At 41.7% G+C, this 21,222-nt stretch overlaps 2 protein-coding genes across 2 annotated transcripts; both read left to right on the top strand.

Annotated features, from left to right (window-relative positions):
* Positions 1-7,452: 7,452 nt before the first annotated feature.
* LOC128093183 (uncharacterized) lies at positions 7,453-9,341 on the top strand. The gene is made up of 2 exons (XM_052709120.1): positions 7,453-7,904; positions 7,969-9,341. Exon 2 carries the CDS (start codon positions 8,267-8,269, stop codon positions 8,684-8,686), a length of 420 nt encoding a protein of 139 aa, XP_052565080.1. The 5' UTR covers positions 7,453-7,904; positions 7,969-8,266; the 3' UTR covers positions 8,687-9,341.
* A 7,088-nt stretch (positions 9,342-16,429) lies between these two features.
* On the top strand, positions 16,430-17,814 carry LOC120430828 (6-phosphogluconate dehydrogenase, decarboxylating-like). Its single transcript, XM_039595945.2, has 3 exons — positions 16,430-16,841; positions 16,906-17,078; positions 17,136-17,814. The coding sequence occupies exon 3, from the start codon at positions 17,174-17,176 to the stop codon at positions 17,738-17,740; it is 567 nt and encodes a 188-aa protein (XP_039451879.1). The 5' UTR covers positions 16,430-16,841; positions 16,906-17,078; positions 17,136-17,173; the 3' UTR covers positions 17,741-17,814.
* Positions 17,815-21,222: the final 3,408 nt, after the last annotated feature.

Here is a 21,222-nt window from a genome sequence, read left to right as displayed (position 1 = left end):
ATGTAAAAAATGCCATCCTCACCAGGGGCTTTCATATTTTTAAATTTTTTGATAATAGATTTTATTTCATTCAGATCCGTATTAAAAACTTCATCTGATGAAAATTCTTGTTCAACAATATTCTGAAATTCTATTGAAATTTGATTTTCAATAGGACTCAAAACATTCAAGTTGAAATTATGAGCACTCTCAAACTGCTGAGCAAGTTTTTGAGCTTTCTCCCCATTAGTTAATAGAATATTATCACCATCTTTTAAAGAAGGGATTGGTTTTTGAGGTTTCTTAAGAACCTTTGAAAGTTTCCAAAAAGGTTTGGAATAAGGTTTAATTTGTTCGACATCTCTTGCGAACTTTTCATTTCGCAGGAGAGTGAATCTGTGGTCAATAACCTTTTGCAAATCTTTTTGAATTCGCTTCAGTGCAGGATCACGAGAACGTTGATACTGTCTTCGGCGAACATTTTTCAGACGAATCAGAAGCTGAAGATCGTCATCAATAATGGGAGAATCAAATTTGACTTGGACTTTAGGAATAGCAATATTCCTAGCATCCAAAATTGCATTAGTTAAAGATTCCAAGGCTGAATCAATATCAGCTTTGGTTTCTAAAACAAAATCATGATTTAAATTATTCTCAATATGATGCTGATACCTGTCCCAATTAGCTTTGTGGTAATTAAACACAGAACTATTGGGTCTGGTAACTGCTTCATGAGAAAGTGAAAAAGTTACTGGAAGGTGATCAGAATCAAAATCAGCATGAGTCACTAAAGGACCACAATACTGACTTTGATTTGTCAAAACCAAATCAATTGTTGATGGATTTCTAACAGAAGAAAAGCAAGTTGGCCCATTCGGGTATAAAACCGAATAAAGACCAGAAGTGCAATCTCTGAATAGAATTTTACCATTGGAATTTACTTTTGAATTATTCCAAGATTGGTGTTTGGCATTAAAATCACCGATGATCAAAAATCGAGATCTATGCCGAGTAAGTTTATTCAAATCCCCTTTGAAATAATTTTTATTTTCCCCAGTGCATTGGAATGGCAAATATGCAGCTGCAATCATAATTTTCCCAAAAGAAGTTTCAAGTTCAATGCCCAAACTTTCAATAACTTTTAACTTAAAGTCACGTAAAGTGCTATAAGTCATACTACGGTGGATAACTATTGCAACTCCACCGCCATTTCGATTCATTCTGTTATTGGTTATAACTTTATAATCTGGATCACTTTTCAAATAAGTGCCAGTTTTTAAAAATGTTTCGGTTATAACAGCAACATGCACGTTATGAACTCGTAAAAAGTTGAAAAATTCATTTTCTTTCGCTTTTAAAGAGCGAGCATTAAAATTCATAATATTGATGGAATTACTTAGATCCATGATTAAACTTCAGGGTAAGAACAACATCATTCGCAAATTTTAATCCAATCTGGATAGCTTCCATCATGGATGTAGCATTACTCATTGTTTGAATCAAACCAAACAGTGAGTTTTGCAAAAAAGTCATTTTTTCAAACGTAACATCGCCGAGATCAGAAGATCCCAAAGCGTTGCCAGCAGAAAAATTTTCAAATGAAATTTGAGGTACCTGCCCAATTTCAGAAAATTGGTAGAGGATTTAAAATTCGTGGATGAACCCGAACCCGAAACGACGTTGGCATAAGAAATACCATTACTGTTACCTAACTTTTTCACGGTAGGGGTATTTTGTCTAGCTCTCTCATTAGAGTGAGACAGCACGAACGTTTGATTTAAAGATGCAGGTACAACCTGACTTTGAGAAAATTTCGGTTTGGATTTCGGCTGATGCTTAGCACGAGAATCCAAAACCTTTTTTCTGATGGGGCAATCCCAGAAATTTGATTTGTGATTTCCACCACAATTTGCACATTTAAATTGGGTGACTTCTTTCACGGGACAATTGTCCTTGTCGTGAGAAGAATCCCCGCAAACCATGCATTTTGGAACCATGGCGCAATGATCAGTACCGTGACCGAATGCCTGGCAACGCCGGCACTGGGTCAGATTCTGGCCATTACCGCCATGTTTCTTAAAATGCTCCCACTTTACCCGTACATGGAACAAAAACTGAACTTTGTCCAAAAGTTTCAAATTGTTGATTTCATTTCTGTTGAAATGAATCAGATAAAATTGTGAAGTCAAACCAAAGCGAGAAATATTCCCGTTTGATTTTTTCTTCATTGGTATTACTTGGGATGGGGCAAAGCCAAGCAACACCTTAAGTTCGTTTTTGATCTCATCCACCGACAAGTCGTTGGAGAGACCTTTCAGGACCGCCTTGAATGGACGAGCATTCTTGGTCTCATACGTGTAGAAATTGTGTTTGTGGTTTTTCAAATAACCAACAAAAGTTTGGTGATCTTGTAAAGATTCCGTCAACAAGCGACATTCTCCTCTTCGACCAAGCTGGAACGAAACCTTCAAATTGCAAGTTTCCTTGCAATTCTTCAGTTGCGTTCGAAAGCTGGCCAAATCGGAGACGGAAGTCACTACAATTGGCGGAGCCTTTACTCGTTTCTCGACGGCAGAAGGCTCAGTACGAGGAGAAGGATCCTTGTCAACAGTTTCGGATAAAACACCGAAACTGTTTGCCAATGGAATTGGAGGATTGACCTCACATTCAGAATCAGAATCAGACCTCAGAAGAGGCTGTTTTCTTTTTCTGTTTCCGTTAGCCGGTTTAGCGTTCAAACGCTTCACCGACGTAACGACCAAATCTTCAGAAGATTTGCGTTTACCTTTGTTTTGACGCATTTTGCAAGCAAAGTTCTCTTAAAAAGATGGCTTCGTTTGTAAAATACAACAAAATTTCAGGTGGGGTTAGTCTTGAAAAGACTGTTTAGAATTTGGGAAAATAACTCAGGTAGTCTTTAAAAAGACTGTGAATTTTTTTTGAAATAACTCTGAGCTTAGGTAGTAAAAAATACCGCAGCTCTAGTGTCCGTTCACCTCGAAGGTTCGCAAGACACTGCCTGAGCCGTTACTGTTTTTGTGCATTGCCTTACTATGGTGTTGTAGTTAGCAACAACTGCAGTTAATTTCTCCTCAGCAGACAATTCCCGCGGCAACCCTACCATAAACTCGTGAAACAGATCATTCAGGCGCCTATGGTCGATGATCGTTTTCTGCAGCGTTATCCTCTCGGCAGCGCATGCTAGGTTGAATGAAGATACTACCAGACAGTGGTCGCTCAAATCATGATAGATTGTTTCGTTCCTCACTTTGTCGAGAAGAGATCCTGAGCAGATAACGTGATCCAACACATTTGAACTAGCCGGCCGCGTAACAACATTGTTCGTGACGTGAGTGTTGTAAGACTGCAAAACTTGCACATACTCCTTCACGGTGTGCACCGCCTGTTGGTTGACCGCGACATTCATATCACCCACAATTACGCAGTCATGTCCATTGTTGTTACAGGACAAAATGCGCTCGATCTCAGAAATAAATCTCGTTGCCTCAAAACTCGGTGGTCGATAGATTGCATGCAGATCAAGCGGCTTCCCTCGGCGCAGTCGAAGATGAATGTGGTGCATGCCGTCCTGAATTGAGTTACAGCACTCGTCAAAGTCAAGGTCATCTCGGTAGAAAACTGCAAGTCCCCCATTCGGTTCACTCCGGCAGGAAAATATGGATTTGTACCCATCAATGCTAAATAAACAGGCTCGATCATTCTGCACCCAGGTCTCGCCCAAGACCACGACATCAACACGTTGATCACATCTTTGAAGAATTTCTTTTAAAGAGTCGAATTTGGAAAGATTGTTCATACTACGTATGTTTAGTTGCAAAATTTTAAAAGACGAAGTAAAACAGGGAGAATTTTTATTGCTCACAATCCACTCATCAATACAATCATAACTTTTATTGGTATTAAACATTAAAATCAAATAAAGCAAAAGACAAATACAAAATCGACAGCTTTTCCACTACTTGCGTGGTATCTTCTGGCGTCCGGGACGCTCAATTGGTTGGCTGAGTTCCGGCGATGAATTCTCAGATGAACTGAGCGGGCGCTTGTGTGAGCTTGTGTGTTCCAGCTTATGAAGATCTGCGGTTGAGCGAATCACGTGCACCGGTGAGTTCTCCGATTTTTTCACCAGCACCACACCATTACGCCCAGGCCAGATGAACTTGTAGTCAGTCAGGTACTCAGCTTCACGGGTCTCCTTCAGTAGGTTCATGCCAAAAGAAGTCATTTCATCGCGCAGCATTATTCTACTGTTGGAAGAACCGAACTTCGGGTCAACAGACGAAGGCAGTAGTTGTCCACGAGCTTTCTTGCCGGCAAAAAGTCCTTCCTTGATCCGCTCATCGGAGAATGTCACCTTGATCGGGATCGTTGCTCGAGTGTTGTTTTTATCCTTGGGGAACAGCCGCTTCGCCTCCTTAATAGCTCCCTCTGGCAGGTTGTATCCCACTGAGGTGGCAACCTTGCGCACCAGATCACCCACATCCTCGTCCTTCGTAGACGGTAAGCCAAGAATAACCATATTGTTGGTTAGTCCAGCTCTGGCGAGGCGGTCCACCTCGAGCTCGAGCTGACTAACCTTGGTGTTTACAGTTTGGTGTTTTCCATAGAGGTCGCCAACATTTTTAGTTAAATTGTTGTGATCCTTCTTCAGGACGACCATCTCCTTCATGAGCTTGTCGAATTCACCAGAAATGAATGTTTGTGATTTTTCGATTTCTGTGACAGTATTTTTAATGCCCTTCACCTCCGACATCAGCTCATTCATACGGTTCAGCAACTCTGCATCCACAGCTGAACTGCGCGGTACACTTTCGTGTGCGGCCAGGCAGCCGTCCGAACAGAAGTACGGCTTCGATCGTAATTTTGGGATTGCCTTCTCCAAAACATTTTTGCATTTGAAGTGCTCCCACTTGTGGCAATGGCAACATCCAATCCCTTTTTTTGGGTCACAATTCTTCTTTTCGCAGCTAGCACAAATAATTTCTTCCTCGTCAGACATCGCGAACAGATCAACAATACCGTCGAGCACCAACAACAGCAAATCGGCAGAGTGACGGCACGGGTTACGATTTTTGGTGACAGTAGGCTAGCACAACAGTAACGGCTGAATGCAGTTTAAATGCAACAGGCTATTATAGCACCAGCTCGGACCAATCTTTCCTCTGGTCAATATAAAAATTTCAGATCAGATTTATTACCTGATTTTTGGTAGGGTTGCCGGGATAACATCACCTCATCCAGGTTGCGCTGTCTCCTCTCCGCTGGCAGGTGATTTGGGTGTAAAGAAATCCTAGTTTCGTTGTAATTTCACAAATTCCACAGAGCTTGTAGAGGTTGTTTGTATATCACAACACAGTGGGCTGAATCAATTTTAATTTATAAACATACGTAATTTTTCATATCAATTACCGCCAACCCTACACAGAAAAAAAAAATCGGGTAAATTTACATCATTTATGATGTACCAAAAGTGCACGTCATTAATGATGCGAATTTACATCAAATTCATTGGAAATTTACATGTCATCCGATTTAAACGTGCGGTACAAAAAGGGCTTTGAAAACATGAAATTTTCCGATGAAATCGATGTAAATTTACCAAAGCAAAAAAAAAAATCCTCGTTGAATTTAGAATCCGATGTAAATTTCATAATATTTGGTTTTATGCGGTACTGCGGGCAGCATACACATTCAAATATTTTGAAATGTATATCGAACTCTAAATTCAACGAGGTGAGAGAATCTTTGGCTAAAAATGACAATTTAAATTCGTAATTCCAAGAATGAGTACTTACGATTTGTTTTCCCATCGTCATCTGTTGACCCTTGATCGAGTTGATCGAATTATTTCATCGGCTAGCCGGTGAACAGATCCAGTCCAATGAGGTCCTCGCTTAGACAGCTTTCCTCCTGGTAGCGCACGACGGTGACCTGTGCATTAAAACCGCAGCCGTTCCTGAAACCAGTTTCCGTCGTTGATCTAGTCCGTCACGGGTGTCGTCCTTGACTTGGGTGAGGTGGTAAACTTGTTCGGCGCTTGTCCGAGGGAAGATTTGTCCATTTGGTCAAACGAGTTGAGGGCGAGGTCAATGCACTTTTGTGTAATGACGACGAAAGTTGTGCGCGGATGACTTACGTGTCCCGGGCTGTTCGAAAGACAGGTCCGCCAGCCTCAGCAGTTCTCCCGTAAGCAGCACTGTCTTGGTCGATCCGTGGCCGGTCTTGTTTTTGGTGGCACAATTGTAAACATTCTAAAACGAAAAATAAATTAAAAAGCAGCTCGTCCAAATCCAATCGTAATTTACCTTATCGTGCACCAGCAAAACTAGTGAAGCTTTAATGGCACTATTTAAACTCCTACGCCCGGTTCTGGAGGCAACGGAATTTGTGCGGTTGCCACAAGATGCCGTTCATCAGACAGATGACGATCTCGATGAGGTACCCGTTGATGTCGATGCGGCACTTGCCGGGCAAACCTCCTGCTTTCCGCTCCCGGGCTGAGTTCGGCACACAGCAACACCTTGTCAGATGTCGAGCATTCCCAGCACCACGGTGATGGACAAGATTACCACGTTCATGTTCGGGATCTGAAAATGGGAGAACAAAATTATTTAACAGGTTTTTTTCCAAATGATTTAAAATTTTACAATCACTTACCTTACTTTTTGAGGTGTTTTCGTGGCCGCAAAATTAAACTTCTGACGTTTTGGCTGTCGGTGATCTGGTATACTGTTATACACAGGAGCAGCTGTCAGAAAAGTCTGTACCATGGACAATTTACTGACAAATGCTACAGACTCTTCATCCCGAACATGTAATAGGGCTCTAAAGCCATTTTTTCAAGAACGGGTATTGCTGCGTTTTTTCCCTCAACGACTACGGTAGACGATTGACCCAATTCATTCTTAAGATTTTTTTTTGCAAAGGTCCAATAAGCTATTGTCTTCCATATGTGTATAGGACCTATTGAAAAAAAACTCTGGATTTTGAAATCGTGATTTTTTTCTGGATGGTAAGGGTTAAAACAATCCACAGGCCCTGAATGATATTTGATAAAATAAAATTTATTTGATATTTTTCCATGGTTGCCTCAAAACCAAATTAAAATTAAGTTGTTTTATTTATAAATCTCATATTTTAAACCTTATATCTCTTGTTATTGGGCAATACAAAAACCTAAATTGTAAATCAAACATTGCTCAAATATGTAGTTTAGAGTGTCTCAAAGTTTATTCATAAGAAATTTGATAGATATTTACATAAATCTACCGATTTTCAGAAAATTTTCAAAATTGCAAAATTAAAAAATAGAAAATTGCCCTATAATTTCTACGAAATACTTTGATTCACACCGCAAAATGTAAGGAAAGATCTCATCTTTCATGATGCCAAATATGAGACTTGTCAATTTTTTGTATGTTTGGACAAACACATCGTGTATAAGATAATTCTAAGGCCTCTGCAAATTAATTTAAAGTTTTGGTCACCCAATCCCCTCAAAATTTACTCAAAAAATCGAGCGGCAAACAAAATTATTTCCTAAAAAAAATTAATGTTGATCGAAAAAAAACTTTATAAATAATATTTGTACCAGCCTTACTAAAGTTGTAACGCTCTATTAAAATATATCTGTAAACAAAATCCGTAACGTTTGAATCAAAACTGTTATACTGAAATAAACCCGACTGGAGTGGGTCAACTATAGTCTTCTCATCAAACGTGCCAAACTGGCCAGACTGACAGATTACATAAGATAAAAAAAAGTCATGGCAGTGCAGGACGGAAGGGAGTGGAAAAGTCGATGGCTTCGAAGACGATTCGGAAGTGGCAATTCGCGGGCGGAACTGATACGACATCCGGAGCGAGGATTGTCCGCCGAGGGTTCGCAGGAGAAGGCATTATACGTGATTATTTTGGAAGGAGGTTTGTTGTAAAGTGTTTTTTTTTTAAACAGAAATTCCCCTCCAGCCGCGGTTTCAACAAGTACACTCGCAACTGGGAGGACGAGGAAGTGTACTCCAAGTCGAACAACGTGAACAAGCACACACGTCCGCGCAAGTCTCTCCCGCGGCCGGAGGAATTCCCCGAGCTGGGCGGTGGCGTCGGCGGCATGAACAACAGCAGTGGCAGCGTTGGCAAGCCGCGCTCTAGCCAAAACATGCGCCGCACCAGTCGGCAGTCCCGGTGAGCGATCGATGAGTGGACCGGTGGAGGTCGTCCGAGGCCGCCGGCTGACCGGCGTCGGGTTGATCACGATCGTGGTGGCATGGAGAGGGAGTACGATCAACAGGTGCAGCAGCACGATGGTCAGTATCGTGATGGTCGTAACGACGGAAGTCGGTACAGCTCGGACAGGATGGCGAACTATAATAACAAGAAGAAGCTGTTGAACCAGAGGAGTAGCAAGGAGAAGGATCGTAGAGGTAGTGATTGCAAGGTGACCACGTCACTGCAGTTCAAGAACCAGACCATGAACAAGACCAACGATTGTGGTTTGCCGATGGTTGGTCCGGGTGGTGTTGCCGGAGGTCAGGTCGAGCACAGAAACAGTGCAGGAGCGCTGTCCGGAAGTGTCCAGAGCAATAAGATGAACAACGCAATTGTTTTACCAGTAGGTGGAGTTCCGGAGCGAATGTTGGACCAGCGACCGGTTAAGCAGCATCACTATTCGAACCAGCTCAGATGATTCCGCAGCAGCCTCCGCCGCATCTTCCCCAACAGCAGGCCCCGATCCAGCAGGCTCAACCGCAGCCGCAGCAGATCCAACAGCAGCAGCTCCATCAACAGCAATCGCCCTACGACGATCACTACGATTTGTACGGGGATTCGAAGATGCCATGTTCCCGTACAATCCGCCGGCAAACGCCACCATCCAGTCGGTCGAGATTGGAAAAAGGACATTCCCAAGTACCCGCCGCCGCAGGCGCAACGCCTCAGCAAAGATCGTCAGCAGCCGCTTCCGGCAGGCTTGCCGGCAACCCACCCCGCCAGATCTTTGCGACGCCGCAGCAACAACAGCTGTACCAGTATTTATTTATTATTCTGTAATCACAATTTCTAAATACAGATATAATTTTCAAGATCTTTAAAATTTGGTGCTGCTCCTGACGGCACCCGCAAATGAACGCCTCAACTTACCAACTTGATAATTCCAATCGTAAACAATCGACGTGTTCGTCAATCGTAAACAATCGACATTTACTTCAATCTCCAATCACTAAACACACCACTTTTACAATTAGGAAATCTTCAAAACATTCCTGCACTCTTCCTCGGAAGCATCATGAATAATGAACTGTCATTGGCAATAACAATCTCTTTGAATTGAAATTTACGCTTTTAAAAACATTTACATTGAGCAAATTTTACATTTAATATTCAAATACATGCTTTTCAGATTTTAAAATTCAACATTTGACAGGAATAAAAAATCTATTCGCATGAGATGGTTTTTTACATAAAGTTCACTTATTTTGAAGTCTGAAAACCTGCGGCACTTTACAGTGTAGAGCAAATTAGATGAAAAAATCGAATATAGGGTTAATTGGGGCAAAATAAGACCTTTCTCGGTGTCTCCGGCACGTGAAACCTTCACCAATCGATTTGTCATGGTTTTTTACATAAAGTTCACTTATTTTGAAGTCTGAAAACCTGCGGCACTTTACAGTGTAGAGCAAATTAGATGAAAAAATCGAATATAGGGTTAATTGGGGCAAAATGAGACCTTTCTCGGTGTCTCCGGCACGTGAAACCTTCACCAATCGATTTGTCATGATTTTTTACATAAAGTTCACTTATTTTGAAGTCTAAAAACCTGCGGTATTTCACGGAATGTAGCATAAAATATAAAAAGGTTGCATTTTAGGGGATATTTGGGCAAAATGGACCCTTTCCTAATATCTCCGGCAGACGAAACCATCACCATTCAATTCCCCGGATTTTTTTACATAATAAACACATATTTCCAAGTTAAAATTTCAGCGGCATCTAATTCATGGGGCTGCGGGTCCCTTTTTTCCCAGTGTGCAGTGGAAGTCAACCTCACTCTCCAACATAACCCTTCACATCAGTATTGAGGGGACTTCTCCAACCTGGTGTCATAATGGATAAGACGTGATCCTCGGTGTGTTGATCATCAATGACCGCACAAAAGATGGAACCCGGAGATTTCGCGAGCGCGCGTCCGTTTCGGTTTTATCGGCCTGGACAGTGTAAGTCCTGTACACAGCAAAAAATCCGATGGTAAAATCGCATGCAAAAGCATGCACATCACCTTCGTCAAAATAAACACTTAATATTACACACTGCATGTACAATTTTTGCTAACACAAAAAAAAGTTGCAACCGACGGGATTCAAACCCAGCACCAACAGTAAGGACTGGCGACTTAGCCCACTCGGCCATCAGACCGATGTAAAGGTGAAAGGATAAACGCATATATCAGCTTGACATTTCGGTCAAGTAGGTTTCCCATACTGATGGGCTACATATTTCAGGGTGTAAAATCACATGAAATTGCATAAAATAATGCAATATTTATTTTACACCCAGGCCTTTTACACGCAGCTGGATTACTACTTTTTTAGCTGTGTATGGCATTTGCCTACATCCATCCGTTATAAGAGCACCTCTGTCGTCTGGCGCCTCATCGCGCCGTCAACGCCAAGGACGAATACCCAGAAGCCACTCGCCTCCGACGCCAAGGAGGGCAAGCCCGCCCTCTCAGCATGCTCGGATCAGACGCTGGGGCTGCCGATTCAACAAAGAAGGAAGATTTCTGCGTGAAACGAATCCAACAGCTGGTCGTCCATCCACATCCGGCACGGAAGTCTAAGTCCTCTTTAGATTGGATCCTGAAACACAAAGGATGAGTAGAATTTTCGTAACATGGCCCGACATTCCAAAAATAGAAATCAAAACATATACAGTTTACATACCTTGACAACCCTTGGAAACGACACAACTGTGATGAAAAATCACTGTGATAAAAAGTTGCTGTGATGAAAATAACTGCGCAAGACTCTAGTAAAGTGCAAAATGCGCAATAATGTCAATGGTTTTTTTTATTGTAAATTATATTTCTAGAGTTTTTTTTAAACATATGAAAGACAATAGCTGAAAGGACCTTTTAAAAAAAAACTTTGGATTTTATTTCGACAGTAATTAAAAAGAATGTCTTGCAAATGCAAACTTTAGCGTTCCGTACGTTCCGGTGGTTCATAACTGCAAGAGCTTACGAAGTTCTTTGGATCGGTCTTTCGCCAGCACTCAAACTCAGCTACAGGGACGATTTTTTCGCCGGTACAGACACTTGGCAACAGGAATGTTTTTTAGGTTCTCCAACTGTTAAATTATTAGCTGTGGTGCGTTTCTGGGGAACGACCGAAAAGAATCGATGACAAAAGGGGAAATGCCACGTGATTAGGGATAGCCACCGAGCGGAGATCCCCAGCGAAAAAAAATAGTATAGCTTTTATCCTGCGAGAAATCCCGATAAGCTCTTCCAGCTCTGAACCTCCGAAGCACTCAAGCTTGCGAAATTGAAACAAATCAACTTTCATTTATTTTTTTCAGTAAAGAGCATTTAAAGGACGTGCAGATGAACAATTCAAAGCATTTTTTATTTTGATTGTTCGTAAATTGATTGAGAACCGATTAAAAAACCGCTTTGTTAACAACTGGCGCTAAGGACCTTTTGAAAAATAACCCGAGAAATGTCAAATAAAATTGCGCCCGCGATCCGTCACTGCAAATGACAGCGTGTCAAAAAAATGCGCACCTCATTTAGTTTGCAGACTTTTTAGTTCCCCGTTTGGCCTGATGATGGCACTGTCGGCAGTGTCGCCAAGCGATTATATGGGAAGAGCAACGAGTTGTAATTCTACCTATACCTATTCTATGGTTAACTCCTACCTGACCGGAAGAACTATTTTCTGTTACCTCGGGTGTTCCACAGGGAAGTCATTTAGGGCCGTTTCTTTTCCTGTTGTATATCAATGATGTCAATTTCCTGCTTCGCTGTCCTAAACTATGCTACGCTGACGATTTTAAATTGTTTTAATTAAGAGACCTACTGACATGAAAGATTTGCAAGCTCAGGTTGATTTATTTGCTGACTGGTGCCGCTTGAATCAGATGGTTCTCAATCCTTCTAAATGTTCGACAATTACATTCACCCGTAAACGCTGCCCAACGTTTTTCAGTTACAAAATTCTTTGTAACCATCTTACTCGTGACTTTTTTTTTTGTCAAGGATTTAGGCATGTTGTTGGAATAGAAGCTTTCTTTTAAAAACCACATTTCCTATTTGTGCTCGAAGGCTTCTAAACAGCTAGGAATAATTTTTTGAATGACCAAATATTTTCGCGACATCAATTGCCTACAAATTCTCTATCTTTCCTTAGTTCGCTTCACCCTAGAGTACGGTTCAGTTGTGTGGGCTCCATATTATCATAATAACATTGGACGAATCGAAGCGATTCAACGTAAATTTATAAGATTTGCTTTAAGACATCTTGGTGAGTGTCCAAATTACGAAACTCGTTGCTCTATGCTCCACCTTGCTCCTTTGAGTGTTCGTAGAGAAGCTGCTAAAGCCTTTTTTGTTGCTGACCTTTTCCGATCAAACATCAACTGTCCTTTTCGTACGAGTGAACTGAACGTCAACATTAGACGCCAGGTGCTTCGCTCACACTCTTTTCTCGTAATACCTGGAGCCCGTACAAATTATGCCTTCAATGAACCAGTCTCTAGTATGTGCAGGGTTTTTGAACGTTGTTGAACGTTAACGTTCGTTTGATGGCTAGTTCGGCACTGAGTGCCGCACTCAGAGCTGTCAAAGTGTTTCTTTGAAGAAACTCGCGCTAGTTCCGCACGAGTTTCGTCGCCATCGTGGAACTGAAACTCTAGTGCCACATTCGATATTTTTTTCAGTTTCATGCGTGTTCCACGTACACTAACAAATGACGTTCGTTTGAACCGAAACTGGCACCGACGAGTGCGGCACTCAGTACCGCACCGGCTCTTCAAACGAACGTACCACGAGTGCCGCACTAGTCGGTGCCAGTTACGGATCAAACGAACGTCATTTGTTAGTGTGCTTGGAAATCACATGAAACTGAAAAAATATCGAGTGCGGCACTAGAATTTCAGTCTCAAGATGGCGACGAAACTCGTGCGGAACTAGCGCGAGTTTCTTCAAAAAAACACGTTGACAGTTCTGAATGCGGCACTCAGTGCCGAACTAGCCATCAAACGAACGGACCATTAGTTTGCAGACTTTTTAGTTCCTCGTTAGGCCTGATGATGGCGCTGTCGGCAGTGTCGCCAAGCGATTATATGGAGCGAGCAACGAGTGGTAATTCTACCCAGTTAACTCAATCCGAAATTGTATACGATTCTAATTAGGTTCTGTTTCAGAATTCGGATTGATTTGACTGGGTACCTTTACCTATTCTATTGGTACGTTCGTTTGATGGCTAGTGCCACACTGAGTGCCGCACTCAGAGCTGTCAAAGTGTTTCTTTGAAGAAACTCGCGCTAGTTCCGCACGAGTTTCGCCGCCATCTTGGAACTGAAACTCTAGTGCCGCACTCGATATTTTTTCAGTTTCATGCAGAGTCTCGGCCCGAGAACAAAAGCAGCGAACCGGAGATTGGCAATGACGTTTTGGAATTTTGACAGTTTGGAACGCATGAATTACCCCATTATCGGTTTCCCGCATGGGTGATGTGGAAATTGTTGCACATGGCTGAAGTTGGGAATTTTGCAACTTATTTTAATTTATGCTAAATTTCAAAATTTAAACACGAATCTACAGCGAATCGATGTGAGAACTAAAGATACACTAAAGCCACGATGATTTGATGTGCAATCGTGATCAGAATCGCGATAAAAGAGGTTTAAATTGAAAAATAATAATAAAACAAATTTTGGTCTAGAATTTAACGAAACTTTGTCTGTTTTGTAAGACTTAAGAGACCACCGGAGCGGGGAACTTGATGATTTTCACTCTTTTGGGAACCACTGCTAGGGAGCGGAAATTCCATTGCTACTCTGATGACTTTGAAAATATTCCAGTACGCAACAGCAGGACGCTCATTTAGCAAGACGCATTTTTTTCCTAAATCATAGCCTACCTGAAAACAACTTGCGCGCACATGGCACATCACACGTGGTGATTACAGATTGTCAAGGGAAACAGTTTGGCCAATGTTTGACGGATCCAAATGCGCTGGACACCAACCACCCTTTGCGCCCAGCAGAACTGGCAGTATTGCAAGGGCGAAACATACGTTGCCAGTGCCGATTTATTATGCATCGACCAATCTGTTTCCTTTGACAATCTGTTGTTGTGGTGGTTTGAGTGAAGGCTATATTTGTGTTTCCAAATGATTTCTTTTTTGAATCTAAAACTGAATTATGACAAAATAAGTAAAATATATATGAATGATAAGCGGAGCTCGCATGATTGGGAGACAGAAAAGGTTATGCATTCTTGTAACGTACCATCATTAGGGGTGACATTGGGTCTGGGGGGTGAGATAGGGTCATACAAATTTCAGCATTTCTGTATGACCCAATCTCACCCCCAGACCCAATGTCACCCCTGATGACGGTATCTCAGTTTTTCAATAGGTTAGTCGATTGACAAGGGAATATCGTAAAAAATATGAAATCCAACATCTTTTCTAGAGTACTTTGTCAAAACAATGCTCCATGGGTTTCCTATGTACGTACACTCAAAAAAATGAGTTCGCGTAAACATGAACAGCGTTCATGCCTACGGGAACCAGGAAGAAAACTGTTCACTTTCATGGTGCAATGCACTATTTCTTCCTGGTTCCCGTTGGCATGAATGCAGTTCACGTTTACGCGAACTCATTTTTTTGAGTGTAGGACATGTTGAAAAAATAAAATAAAATAAAAATAGCGTGATATAATGGTATAACCAAAAGTATATTTTCCATGTAAATTTGCAGGTACATAGGTTTTTTTTTCTGACGAATTATAAGTGAATTGAAGGCATTCGTAAACCAATTTGAATACTCAACCAAATTTGACTCCGAATGTGGTATCCAAAATTCCGTGTGTTGGAGGCCGTAATACTTTTCCAACATGCATAAAAGAAATGAGAGGAACCATGCGACGGTAGTATTTACATTGCTTTTCTGAGAGACCAATAATTTCAAATATTATTTCAAACAACATAAAATTTCTATAATACGCTTTGAAATTTAGAATACTTTCAAAAATCTTTGATAACTATTTTTTTATCATTCATGAAAATTTCATCAATATTTTTTGAAGCAAAAGTGAAAAATACAGTTGCATGAAAAACAGCTCTGGACTATTTTGATGAAGACCCAACAACTAACTGTAACAATTATAGTATCCTGCTCACTCGTTTTTTACCGTTCCTTGGTGTGAGCAGGATTCTATGATTGTTTACTGTTTGTATTTGGGTCTTTATGTAATATCCAAAATTATTTTTCATTTGAAAACGCATTGAGCGATGTTGGCAGTGGGTCCATATTTGAAGAAGCAAAAAGTATTCTTCAACTCGCAGTAAGTCAGCGCCATTCGAGAGAATAAAGAACACTATCTGGTAGTATAAAGGTACTGTGAACGGATACAGAGGATAAACCCAGAGATTTCCAAGAACGTAATTCTCATGGGTTCATTTTCGAAAAAAGTTCACCTACACTCACAGGAAAAAAATGTATCAAAATCTGTCAAAGTGGATTTGCTACAACAAATGTTACCTTTTATAACAGATTTTGCATCAAGCTCGTATAACAAGTACACCCAAACGGCGGTGACATGATTTTTTGCATGGCTGCATAAAAGTATATCAGAATCTGCATAGGGACGTGGCGTTACATCGTGCTGCCACCTGTTTTTTTTAAGCGCAAGAGTGTAAAAGTGCTGAGTCATCGTCTAAAAATAGACGGCGTCCTATCTCGCCCAGCAAAATGAAGTCGATAAAGTAGTCGGCTTCGATGAGAAAAAGTGGAAAATGTGGTCTAAAAATAGCGACGCCATCTCCCTATGAAATCTGTCCTCATGCATTTTTTGCAGTTATCGACATTATCGACTGCAGTTCTCCTGCAGTTCTCTCCATACGGTCAACTGTTCACACTTTTTGCCACAATTTTTTTAGAACTAGTTTTCTCGAAATGTCAAAGTATTTATGAAAAAACAAAAACAAAAACAAAAACAAAAACAAAAACAAAAACAAAAACAAAAACAAAAACAAAAACAAAAACAAAAACAAAAACAAAAACAAAAACAAAAACAAAAACAAAAACAAAAACAAAAACAAAAACAAAAACAAAAACAAAAACAAAAACAAAAACAAAAACAAAAACAAAAACAAAAACAAAAACAAAAACAAAAACAAAAACAAAAACAAAAACAAAAACAAAAACAAAAACAAAAACAAAAACAAAAACAAAAACAAAAACAAAAACAAAAACAAAAACAAAAACAAAAACAAAAACAACGACTCCAGGCTTGGTTTGGTGTTGTTTGTACGCATTCTGGTGGTGTAGTGGTAAGATTGCATGCCTCTCACCCTAAGGGCAAATCACTTCTCATACTGAGGTGTGTATGGAGTGTGTATGTAGTCAGTATCATACTAGATATCGTGCGTATGGTATGGACCTCAGTATTGATCATTATTACGAAGATTTATTTCAGTGTGGAAACTTTTGACATTTTTCAACGTCAAACTCTGATGCTGTTTTATGGTTAGATTCAGTTGGTTTTAGTTTGCTTTTAAGTTGTTGTTCAAAGCTGTGCAAAGTATCGATTGAAAACAATTTTTTAAAGTAATGCAAGTTAGTGAATAAATTGCCAACTCATGGAATATGATATGTTAATCCAAATTTCTCCCAATGCTAGATTTTTGCGGAGCATTCAGCTAGTGAAAGGAATTGTGCCTCGGTTGATTAAATTCATATTAGACACGAAAGAACTTTCCCCTACATGCTGGCTGCGGAAATGACCGTTACGGCCCGTCGCTGATGCCCGGCGGTCATCCGGACGAGTGGCCGCCGATCAAGGATATCTTTAAGGTTTGATGAGGTGGGTTGGTTGGTGCGGATCTTGTAATGATTTGATTTATGTTCTAGGCTATTTGCGCCAAATCTAACGGTGATCCGTGCTGCGAATGGGTTGGGCGGTCACTTTGTCAAGATGGTACGGAATCGAGCACGGTGACATGCAGCTGATTTGCGAGGCGTACCACCTGATGTTGGAGCTCGGAATGACCCAGAAGGAGATGGCTCAGCAGTTTGACAAGTGGAGCAAGGGCGTACTTGACTCGTTCCTGATCGAGATCACTCGGGACATTCTGAACTACAAGGACGACGAGGAGTATAACGTAAGCGTTCCTCACGCACGTCCGCAACGCCCTGTACTGTGCCAACATCGATTCTACGCCCAGGGCTTCATGCTGCTTCGCGAGGCCGCCAACGAGTACAAGTGGAACCTGAAATACGGTGGAATCGTGCGCAAACCGACGCTGTTCTATCTGCTGCTGGTAGTTAGCCAGGCCGACTGCTTTCTGGCGCACACGTACGAGCTGCTCGGCAAGAAGGGCAAGTTTTTGCACACCAACTGGATTGACAATGGCGGCAACGTGTCCGTTAGTACTTATTTGGTCCACATTAGACGAGTACGATGCCGCTGGTTGATTCCGCTACATTCCGTTGAACAGAAACACCGTCTCCATTAATCGTTGTTTCTTGTTGTCCATTCGGTTAGATTTCGAAATTGTTTTCTTTTTTTTTAATAAAAGTTGTTGTTTAGGATTTTGGCTATTTTTACTATTTTGAGAACCAAGTCTCCCGAAGATTTTGGAGCGGCATTAAAGTACGGACGGCGGTTTGTTCGTCTACGTGACAGATACAAACTCATAAGCCACCTACATTTTGTCAAGTATTTACTAATTAAATTCAGGTTAGACAAGGAAGAACTTTCCGCCACTTTCTGGATGGGGAAATCAAATGCAATGCAATTGACGAGTTGCAAGATGCTGTTGCACAGTTCGTCGAAGCATCCAAACACACATAGCTGTACCGTTGGGGCAAATTCTTGACCGGAAAGACGGTTCGTTTGAGGTGGTTCCCATCACGGAGTTGTCGTGGCGCGGACTGCGTCGTCAGACAATTCGTCTGAGTTGCTTAAACTTAAAAGCTGATCGTCGAACTGGATCAGGAAAGGGAACAGGCTTTGCAAAACCTTGTCGTATACGACGAAAAGTTTGAAGCGCTCAAAAAGAAAAATCTCGTCATAGAGGAAATCCAACAGTACCGACAACGAAACAACCCTCCCGGAGGAATCTCACCACCCTCGTGGACAAAACCCAGCCCCTACTCGAGCAAAAAGAGCAACTCCAAACCAAACTTTTTGACCTGAAAAAATTCGTTGATGAGTCCAAATCCGCATTCAAAAAAAAAAAGCAAAGCAATCCACTTTAACGACCCCCGGGTCTTTTGTGGGCTCTGTTGCAAGTTTCTGCTCATTTCTAGGCGTCTGAAGGTTATGTGTGGTGAGTCACTCAAAACCTCTTTTACGCTAATGGACCGACGTTTTACTTCCCCATCCGATAGAAGGCGTAGTCAGGCAAATCTCGTCTCGAAAAATGCCACCGGGTCCGTCTGGGATTGAACCCAGGCCATACTGGGGTTAGGAGGCTACCACGCTAACCACTAAACCACCGGACCCGGCATTCATATTCGTTAAATTCGAGCTCAAAACTTGTCACCAACGGAAGAGCGTAAATTCGACTTCCCCCAACTCCAGCAAGTCCTCACCGCGACCCACAACAAACTCAATGAAAACATTGCCAAAGAAAAGGACCTCCGCAACTATCTGCGCACCATGCAATCGAGGCAGGCCACCTGTTCCAGGTTCCAGATTCCAGGGAAAACGAAGGCAGAATTTTAGTGATTCTCAGCTGGCTGGAAATGTTGGTGGGGATCGAATCGTAGTACGATGAGGCAATTCCGTTCCGAAATGCGGATGACAGAGCGTATGCAATTTAGCCTTGTTTACCATTTTGATCGATTTTGACAACTACACTGATATAAATCGTGTCCAAAAGTTGCGCATAGTATGCCAGTATCAGGCCAGTATTATGCGCGTATGGTACGCACGCCGTACGCGGTATGTGATATACTCGAAGTGAATAACCCTTAGCTCTCACCCCAGTTGGACTGGGTTCGGTCCCGGTGGCATTATTCGAGACGAGATTTGTCTGATCGCGCCTTCCGGTGGACGGGGAAGTAAATGTTGACCCCGGTCTAACCTAGAGGTTAGGTCGATCGCTCAATCCAGGCGTAGGAGTCGTCTCCCTGGGTCCTGTCTTGGTAGAGTCGCTGGTCGGCAGTTGGAATAATTTCATATTTCGTAATATTCCGGGTTTCACCTGGAAACCTGGATCCGGCTCCGGAATTGCCAGATCGGTCCAAAAATGATCGCCAGTAAAATGTACTCTTATTGAAAGATAAAACGTGTTCCACGAATAACATCATATGTGGCCGTATTCCGAGTTCTACCGGGAACTTAATGTGGCCGGATCTACCCAAAATTTGTCTTGAATATAATCTATAAATTTGAACATTCATTTAGATATGAATATGGCAATAATTATCAAAAAATGTTTCGATGTTCTGTCAAGGCAAATCGTAAAACGTAATAAAATTGCTTTTTGATTCTGTTACAATTCTGCAGCGTTCGCAAGTAGCCCAATTACCCAAGATTTGATTCAGTACACGATCCCAAGACTAGACCTTAGAGGTAGTCTCTAATCCTCAGTTCTCTGTCCACGGCACCAACAATCGCTCTTTTGTTGACAGAAAAAAGACAGACAAAACGACAGAATCCTAATCCCCATCTTGTATCGCCCAGCCTCCTGGCAGTAGATGATCTCTCACCGACTTGGAATGGAACGTGGAGTGCTGGTTTGAGGTTCAAGTACTCGGCACTTGGTCACCCGATCGACAGAGGTGCACTCCTCGTTGGTGGCAAGCGTGGTCAATCAACAACCGTCTGTAAGCAAAAAATGTATCTCCTGGCAAAACGTTCCCCCCGTATGCTGGCCTTAGCACAAAGTCCCCTGCTGGACGCAACCCCTCGCTAGGTTGTGATCCAGGATGAGGTTGAAGTCAGCGCGCTTGAAGCGCCAACCCAGCTTCGGTCACGTGTTGGTGATGGATTTACGAGTCCCAAGCTCGTTGGTGACTTTCGTTGATCTGCTTGCTTGCTGGGTGTTGTCGTGCTCCGGGTAGCAGTGAGGCACGACCTGTTACGGGAAGGAATGAGTTTTCCTGAGGTTTCGCGGTTGAGTTCTGGTGGGTTCTACGGTTCATGTCTCACTTCTTCCGTGCACAGAAAAAAATTGTGTAAATTTGGAAGCTTTAATTTTGGAAGGTTGAATATTACTCCTTTTATGATGTAATTTTACCTCAATTAAGACTGAAAAAGTGACATTACACCAGAAAAGTGGTAAAAATACACATTTTCAGAGGTAAAATTACACATTTTTTCTGACATAAAAGATGTACCCCTTCCCAGATGTAATATTACCATGATTTTTTTTTCTGTGTGCCAAGATACGGAGTTTGATTCCAAGCGGGGGCCTGCGTGCACCAGGGGACTGTGTGCTAAGGCCAAACTTACGGCGTATTGACCAGCGTTTCCGAAGGTCGCGAACAAAATCCGTTACAATACCTAAAAACAATTCAAACCACTTTGGAAAAAAACAATCTGAACGTAAACACACGAGAAGTAAAACAAATGTGATGCATCCATGGTTACTGCGTCACGACGCCACCCGTTGCCAGAGGGGAAATCAACAACAAACAGTGGTTCTCAAATGGTGGAGTCAATGTATGAAAAAATGAAATCTTCCTTCGTTTGAACAGCTTTTTCTGCAACGCGGTTGAATGAATCAGAATTTTTATTTCGTCTGTTCCTCCGTAAGATTTTGACGATTCTAAAAAGCCTATACATGCCAGTAAAAAAATGAACCGATTTGCAGACACCTACATTTTACTCCAATTCAACCAAAAAATAGCGCAATTTTCCCAATTTCAACAACAGGTTTCAAAAAGAAAGAATGTTCAAATCTCTAGATGGAAGCTTTCTACATGTTCAAAATTGATCAATTTAGGAGACCCGAAGATTTCAAAGCATTTCATTCAGCCAATTTTG

Source organism: Culex pipiens, chromosome 1 (assembly GCF_016801865.2).
Source record: "Culex pipiens pallens isolate TS chromosome 1, TS_CPP_V2, whole genome shotgun sequence".
NCBI classification, from domain to species: domain Eukaryota; kingdom Metazoa; phylum Arthropoda; class Insecta; order Diptera; family Culicidae; genus Culex; species Culex pipiens.
This window is presented reverse-complemented; position numbering and strand designations above follow the sequence as displayed.